Source organism: Aspergillus affinis (genome assembly GCF_023601865.1).
Source record: "Aspergillus affinis strain CMG 70 chromosome Unknown NODE_76_length_176809_cov_89_000192, whole genome shotgun sequence".
Classification (NCBI taxonomy): Eukaryota; Fungi; Ascomycota; class Eurotiomycetes; order Eurotiales; family Aspergillaceae; genus Aspergillus; species Aspergillus affinis.
In genome coordinates, this window is record NW_026515857.1 from 164,865 (window position 1) to 173,547 (window position 8,683).

Genomic DNA, 8,683 nt, shown 5'->3' on the forward strand with positions numbered 1-8,683 from the left:
TGACTAGGTATATCCACTGGCTTGGCAGCTTACGGGCCGTCAGTGGATCCCTCGTACTACTCGTACTACCTACCAGGCTATCTGGGGGCCAACCGGTCAATACCTACCTAAGAAAGAAAGGGGCGATTCGGATTCTATACTTTAAATACTTCCCACCTTCTTGCCATCTCGCATCCTCCTCCGTCCTCCCTGCCTCCACCAAATCTCGGATCTTCCGCCCTCAATATGCACGGCGTTCAACTCTCCTCGGCCTCTCCATTCGTCTACGCAATCTTCGGCATCCAACATGACAACGGCACCACCAACAGTCCCCAAAAGACCGCCCTCATCACGCGCCTCAACGACCTGATATCCACCCACCCAGCCCATATTGACCACCTCGTCCAAGACAACTCGCCCTCTCTCGCTGGTACGCAAGGTGGACAAGGAAAAACACGCCTTTGGCTTACCTACTGGACCTCCTCGGATGCCTACCACTCCTGGTGGGACAGTCCCACTGTCGTGCAATTCTGGTCCCACCTGCCCGATGACGCCGGCATCTGGCGCGAGGTAATGACTCTCCCCGCGAGTCGCACGCAACATGGAACTACTAGGTCCGAGATCACGGGTCAAGGACACTTGGGAGAACGTGTGTCGGTCTTCCCTAAGGCCGGGTACTGGGGGTGTTATCGAGATCGGCTGTCGGCGACCGCGGAGGGCGATAGGATGGAGTCGTCGGTGCATTTATCTCATAATAAGGAGCAAGAAGGAGATTAGCGCTGTCCGCACGGAGGATCTCCCGGGGCAAGTACCAGTTCCAGCACCGAGATCAAAGAGAAACATGGAGATCACGACGAAGCAGCGAAGATCCGACCCGGACGGGTCCTCGTCACCAACGTCCCGGAGAACCTGTGCTTCGTGGTCGAAGGCCAAGACCATTCGGCGATGACGGCCACCGAACGAGACCTCTGGTTCGATCGCTTCGATCCGCTCGTGACGCAATGGATCAAGGATCTCGTCACGAGCACTACAGACGGGCCGGGACTGGGACCCATCAACTCGCGTCTCTGCTACGACCCGTCAGGTGGAACGTTCCGCAGCGGCGACGTGCCGCCTCTAAACTATAACACGAAGGTCCAGCTGTTCTATTTTCTCGACTTGGGGTATCTCGAACGCTTCGGGCGGCGGAATCTAACCCATGTGTTGCTTCGGAAGTCGTATCTGGAGGCGTACGGGCCGGGCGGCGAGATGTTTGGGAAAGGAAAGCTGGGGTTGTGGGCAGAGACGAGCGTAGTGAAGAATGGGGAGATGGAATGTGAGTATATCGGCTGCCTGGAGGGGACGGGGTTGATGGGATTTGCTCAATAAAGGGAGGCAGACTCCTGGGATCGCCCAACATCGCTCATTATCACTACGTGTGGGTTCCTTTTAAGACTTCGTGCCGCGCCACCTACATGACCTTGGGACGGCTTACTTTCGACCAGCAAGAGGCAGGGATACGAGGGGCTTGCTTATAGAGGTAAATTATTAAATGTGTTCTGATAATTCACGACAAATGACCAAATTTGGCGGTGTATCTAAAGTTTGTTTCCTATCGATTTTTCGTATCATCAATTAGGTATTCCACCCGCGGTTGAGAACATTGGATTACGTCTCCGGCCAAAGAAAGAAGATTAAAAAAATTTGAGCAACACATAGTCTAATCCATAATGCTTTAATTCAGTCGAGGGCCGACTTGACTTATCTGTCCATCGATTGGTCGGAATCGCCCTACATTTTGTATTGCGACTTCCCGCGCTGTAATTGCTATACCTCGTGTTAGCTGTTACCCCCTGGAGCCAGGGAGCTTCTCTGTACGGAGGAATGTTCCTCTGGAACATTCTGTTTAGTTAGTATAGGATCAAGGGATCCTCCGCGGTAGGTATCTAGGAACATTCCTAGATATCCTACAGGCATTCCTGCCTGAGACAAAGCCCCAGGCAGTATATAGAGCCCCTGGATTCTCTCTTCTAGATAGCCTTTCCTTCCTATGGGAAAATTCCTTGACTACGAGTCATAAACAAACTTGTCTTTTACTAGGCTCCTTTGTAGACCGTCACATTAGCTGTTATGCTACCAACAATCAGAAAAAGCAAAGATAGGGCGCGAAAACGCGTTCGCGTTTAACCTTCTGTTTTACATTTAATTACTCTTTTTACCATTTACGTCTTACTGCGTGCAACAAGCGTAACATTCGAAAATAGACTAATTTCTCTATATTTATAAATATCAGATTCTGATTTATAAGCTGTACGCATAGTTAACAGAACAAGCTGCATCGAGTGCAGCTTGTTCTTCGTCAATGCATACCTACGTTTCTTGAGGTCAGTGCCTTACACTTTATATAGTGGTTCTTTATCAGTTCGTCACACCGATGCAGATCCCAGTTGTATCATTTTTATAATTTATTCATTATTTTATATATTAAAAATTGTATAAAAATATAAGATAAATTCCTCTCGTTTTTCAATATTGATTATTAAGTTGAATCAATCAATTCAATCGAATTATTCATTCATTCTTCCTTATTGAGCATAGACTTCGGCAAAACCCATTTTGGGTCGAAGCTTCCGACCCAAAACCCAACGTTAACTTTAGTTAGTTGACACGTTAACTAAGCGGATTAGTCATCTCCCGCGGCCACACCAAACGTATATTGCCAACCCTTCCGTCCCTTCTCAATACTCTTCCACTAGGTATTTGGCCTAGCATGACTATGAAAGAATCGAATACGTTGGTCATTGACCACAGGCAATGGCACATCGGTCGCAGAGTTTCATTCAAGAATCGGGAACAGCCTGACCCGACCAAGGGTAGCACAAGGGAGAGCCATGAGGTTTACGAGGCAACTCCCGTTGGTATATCTTCGGGAGTCCCTGCTATTATCAAGATCAAAAAACAGTCTGTGTCCTACTGCCCTTTATGTCAAATTTTTGACGAAATCATTAACTTCGGTGACAGGGTTGTTCCTTGGTCTACTGGGCTCAAGGGTCACAGCGAAGAAATTAGTCGAGAAATATTCAACCTAGATCGATTGACAAAGGTTGGGTGCTCTTGTACACCTAAGCTAATTGGCTGGGAGGTTCGTGAACAAAGTCCCAGTGATCAACTCCCTGGCGGGTATATTGCATTCATTGTTATGCAGAAAGTATCTGGTCAAAACTTGAGAGATTTCAAAACCGACTGTATGGATCAGGAGCATAATAAGATTCGAATCTCATTGATTCAAGCGTTGTGGTAAGAGTTGGAAAGCTCCATGTTTGCCAAACAAACGATATTTAGAATTATCAGGGAATTTAAAAGCCATCACTTTATCCACCATGATCCCCGCCCGGAGAATCTCATATGGAATCAGGAAAATGAGCGATGGTCTGACTACCTTCTATGCTCAGTGGCTTTACTGACTTGAAGTAGCTTCATTATCGATTTTGAAGATGTTGAGTACAATGGAAATCGCAAAGCCTCGGATGTTTGTCTCGACCCGTGGGAGCAGCTGGAAATCTGGGGGCTTGGACCGTATGGACATGAAAATAGCCTTTTTACGCGTGAATGCGACCTGATGGAGCATGTGAGAGCTATTTTGAAACGATAGTAGCCATTTGCTCTGGGAAAGTGTCGTTCAAAAATTTAGGTATATATGTACCAGCCAATCTATGTTTCGATTCCAACCTCAAGCAAGCTCCGGATCCTCATCTTGACTAGTCATTCAAGAGAATTCAATTGTCATGAGTATCAGACGTGTTTTCAAAGCTATAGCTCAGAGTGAGATACCGCATACATACTACAAGGGTCTATAGATATTTAGCTAGATCAAAAATAATATCTTGATTAAGCTAATGGTGGTTGAGATGTTAAAATAGAGGTGTTTCACTTGTTTACCGAATGTATTGCTCGGTAATAGGTAGCTCGCATCTATTGCTCCTCGCACGCAATTCCGACTAAGATCATTTCAATGTAGGTAAAACCACATTTGGTTTGTGCTGAATAACCCCAGTTATGTAAAGTTTGGGCATGGAAGAATTGAAGTATATAAGGCGGCGTATGTATTCTATTGTCGACCTTAGCCTTTCATCACACTTCCTCCGCACAAGTCTTTAGCCCAGCATGAGTGCTTCTACCTTTTATCCGGTTGAATTCTTAACGGCGCGTGACATATTGACGGGAAAATTTCCTGATGTTGCAGAAAGCAGCAAACATTCATCTGGCACAGGTTTGCATCGAATTGATTTGAAAGGAGACATGGAACCCTGGAATAGTTTTCAAGAGGAGGTCCGCAAGTTTGATACGAGCGAGCCATGGAGAAAATATACAACACTTGTAGCAGCTAGGCTCAAGAAAGAAAAAGATTTGAATTACTCTAAATTCTTCTTATGCGGGGCAGAAATTTCTTCCAGCGGGAGATACGTGACACACGTCCTGAACCCCGTTGGCGGGATTGCAAAGAAGCTGGACTATGGTTTTCGGTTCAGTGACTGGACAGCTGCCGGGAAGATACTACAATGGCCTCCGAACTTTGTTGAGGCCGAAAAGCAGATGAAGGAAAAACGCTCCATACCTGACTATACCTTGTATTGCATATCGTCCAAAGAGGCGCGCGCACTTGGGGAGGCCAAGCATCCTTGGGTGAACAGATCCGACTTGTTCGTGAAGTACGCTCGTCAGGGACAAAAGGAATATGTTGACCAGCTACAACGATTTTTTTGGTAAGCTATCTCGCCACATTACATATAGTGCACTAAATTAACTTCCGTCAGGACAAGTATCTCGCGATATGTGGGCAGCCCACCTGAAGTTAGGCTTTGTTACCAACTACAAATGGACGATCTTTCTACGACGCGAAAAGACTGACGGTAAATAGAAACTTTTCTACTCAGATGCTATCTCCCATGTAGCGAAATATACCAATGGAGGTAATGTGTCGATGCGACTGTATTTGATGTATCTTGTTCATACCATCTCCGGCGATACTTCGGCTTGGTCATTAAAAAACGAAGAGCGGGAGCCGTTTCCGGATTGGGTAGAGTTTCCTACAACCCCAACTGTTACCAAAACAGATTCGCCTACTGCGTCACAGGCATCTCAGGCACGTGTTCCAGAAAAGACCATTCAGCTACCGGGGCGTCCTCGAAATACCAATCAGGCTGCGGAACGAGCAAATTACGCCTATGTCGGTCAATTCGAGAGTTATGAGCGATTCTGGCAATACCGCCCTTTCGAAGCGAAAAGGCTATTGTCATGAAATCGAAGGACACGTGGTCTGTCGATAGGTCGAATCCGACTTTGCTCTATCATGATGATGCGCAAGTGTACGGGCATATTCCGGAATCCGCGATTTCACTTCCGAAACAAGCAATCGAAAAGGGGAAATCCAGAGCTGACGCATTTGGTGTCACCACCAGCAGCTCAACGACAACGAGCTAAACACAAATTTGAAAAACACATCCTCCAGTTGTCAAGGCCAAGGCAACTGAACAAGCCAAAAATATTATTCCTGGAAAGAAAACCGCCGCCGGTAGTGCTGCCGCCCCTAGTACCAGTCCTCAGACAAGCAGTCAGTCAAGCCAATCAAAATTCACCGATGTTGTTATGAAATGGAACAAAAAACATGATGGGTACACCTATGCAATTGGTGACCCTACAAACCCTGCAAATTATACTGTGGATGAGAGCCCCTCAAGGTGGCAAGAATTGCAAGGTTCCCCTGGGAAGATTTTCAAACTTTCTACGAAGCCATGGCTGCGTTCAGACAAGCCATCTTAAGATACCTGAACCTTGTCGATCCCCTACTGTCCCTATTCAACATAGCTGGACGCGAGAAAGTTGGATTTTAAATGCTCTCGCTGTATGTCCTGATACTTGAACACGAACACTAAACGTATTTTTGTTACTGTATGAAAACAGCTACTCTTTTTAAATGCAAATGAAGTTCTATTTGCGCGTTCTAGCGTCTACTGCTATTTCGTGGTCTCTGGCCGTACGTCTTATACTTCGTCGGCTAAACACCATATTATCCACAGTCTTGCGGTATTGGGATTACTCCTGCATTGGTTGGTTATGGCCTAATGGAATCCTATTAGCTGTCGTATGATACCTGGGGGGTTTAAATGAAATGATTGGACCGGCCCATGCATCTCATCTGCCTGAACAATCATGACTATTCTACAAAAACCATATTCAATCTTGTCTGCTGTATTATCTGCATCGACCTGAAATCCCGACGACATTGCCGCGAATGAGCTTCAGAACCCTTTTATTCCAGATAGTAAGGGGCTCATTTAAGACAGGATTCACCATGCCGCACTCCTCCCTCTATTCTGTCGGTACCGTTCACGAAATATGCGCCTAACAGGCCCGAAGACGTTTCATCTCTTCCTCCCTCTTCTAACCCCGCTGCTCATCCTTTCAAGATTGTTTAACAGTCCGGTAGTAAATCTGGACTGCTTTTTTCTATTCAACGTCGGATTTGCTGCCCTATGGTGGCGGCAGCTATTGGGAGCGACGCATGGTTCGAGATCTACAAAATCTCTGAAACAGAACTGGTAAAGCTGAAGTCAGAGAGAAAGCTGTTGCATGAATGGAGGAATGCCCTAGCATGTAGGGGCCAACAAAATCTTTGAGGCCGGGTAAAGAATTGACTGGCGGTCTAATCGCCCCACTTCCTTGGAGTGGGCGACGGAGATATCCAGATATCTGATAAGGTGCATAAATGATTTAATAAATATATAAAAGTAAAATTTTACTTTCACTATAAAACGACATATGTGTTCCAAGGAACTCCAACCACTAACACGCGCAGACCTCGAAATTCCTGGACAATACCAACCATTGATTTCATCATGACGGCCATGAGACAAGCCCCTTGAGCAGACATATATGTACACTGCTAAAGAGTGTGCGAAAAAGTTTACATCTATCGATGATTGGTGCATTCATGTGGAAGGTTACTCATTTGAATCCGGATACATGCCTCTACAATGACTGCGTTGGGTTTGTCTCAACCAACTCCAATGGATCGCTTGCCCATTGGTCTCATCTCTATACCTCAAGAATCATGTCGAACCGTGCCACACGGAAGCACGCGGAAAAAGCTTTATTGACAAAAACCTTTGCTCTGTTGCAGGAGAAAACATCTGGTGCTTTCTGTGTCGCAAATCGCTGGAATTGGGCAACCGTGCGATGAAAGCCGATGTTAGAGAAAGGGAAGGCAAAGATGATGCTATCGATCTTACTCCGCGTGAAAATATTGGAATTTCTGCTCGCGAGGAGGAAGATTGGAAGCCTGACAGGGTATGCAGAGCGGCCTGGGGGACTCTTCCTGGAGCGGGAAAGGGTGCTGCTCGAGGCCATTTCTTCATTCTTATGCTTGAATAGGTTAGTTAAGCGAGCTTATCATTATTCTCCTCCCTCTCCTACCTGGGGCAGTTAAATTCAGTAGTTACCACCTTTCCCTTCAATTACCTCAAGAACTATTATCTCGTTTTGTCCTAGAAGTCGAAAACAAAGCCGTTACTGCCACCTTCTCTACCTTATCACGGCTTGATATGCAGAGATGGTTCATGTTAGGAGTTGATGGTTGGTTTTCCCAGGGAAGCTGGTTCCTGGATAACCATCAAAAGAATACATTTCCCTTGGAAGAGAAGTCCCTTATTGGCATATATTCCATATCCGACCTCCAAGTACTTATTATCGGCTGTTGTTGGCTCGTATATGATGACAGGTACATTGAAACATAGACGGGAGTGGGCGTGCACCCTACTTTGCCCTATGACTTAGACTGGCTACAAAATTAGAGACATAACTAGAGAAGATAAAATAGGAGGCCTGAAGGACATACGCCGTCAAATGTTAACGAAAGTAGCGGTTTCGAGGGGACATTCGACATATGCCGTCTATCCTGATCCATAATGCTCTAATTCAGTCGGGGGCCGACTTGACTTATCTGTCCATCGATTGGTCAGAATCGCCCTACATTATGTATTGCGATTTCCCGCGCTGTAATTGTTATACCTCGTGTGTCACGGACTGTGACCAGCCTCCGAAGACCTTCCTTCGCGATACTCTATGACCTAACTACCCGATCGGGACTAGCTTCACAACCTAGCTTAGTTTCTTCGTTGAATGCATACCCTACATTCTCGCGATTTCTTATCGCCTGCGTAGCCGTTCGTTACGTGCTTCTTGTTTGCCTAGATTGTTGGTTTTTGTTAACTTCCGCGACAGCCGGACTCTGTGGGTTTTGGCTGGCTTGAGCGTAATGTTGTTTCGAGTTATCTTTTTGAACTCTTCTATCCCTTTCCTGTTTTCTGGCTGCTCGTTTTGCTGGACAGTTTTCTGTAGTGGCTACATGCGGGCCCTGGCAGTTTCCGCATTTCGCTGGTATATACTGGTAGGCAGTTCCTAGTCTTGCTATACAGTTTACTATCTTATATATATGCTTTGCTCCTTCGTGAGGGCCCGTACATATAAAACGTGGTCCTCGATCTTTGCAGGCTCTAAAGCTTCGATAACCCAGATTACAGCATCGGGGACAGCCTGTATCTGGTCTTATCTCCCAGTACTGCTCTGTTCGGTATCGGATTCCACCAAAACGGATTCCGTTGGTAAGAAGCTTGCAAGCTTCTTCTAAGGATCCTACAGTAATTACCATTGTAAAACTTTTTTGATT

At 46.1% G+C, this 8,683-nt stretch overlaps 1 protein-coding gene across 1 annotated transcript; it reads left to right on the forward strand.

Moving 5' to 3' along the window:
• Nucleotides 1–225: 225 nt before the first annotated feature.
• Nucleotides 226–5,257, forward strand: KD926_010106 (uncharacterized protein; the record flags this gene model as incomplete). Its single annotated transcript, XM_053102616.1, has 8 exons — nt 226–632; nt 795–1,294; nt 2,646–3,255; nt 3,433–3,586; nt 3,920–3,972; nt 4,275–4,721; nt 4,773–4,791; nt 4,877–5,257. 8 exons carry the CDS (start codon nt 226–228, stop codon nt 5,255–5,257), a joined length of 2,571 nt encoding a protein of 856 aa, XP_052953985.1.
• Between the last annotated feature and the right edge of the window lie 3,426 nt (nt 5,258–8,683).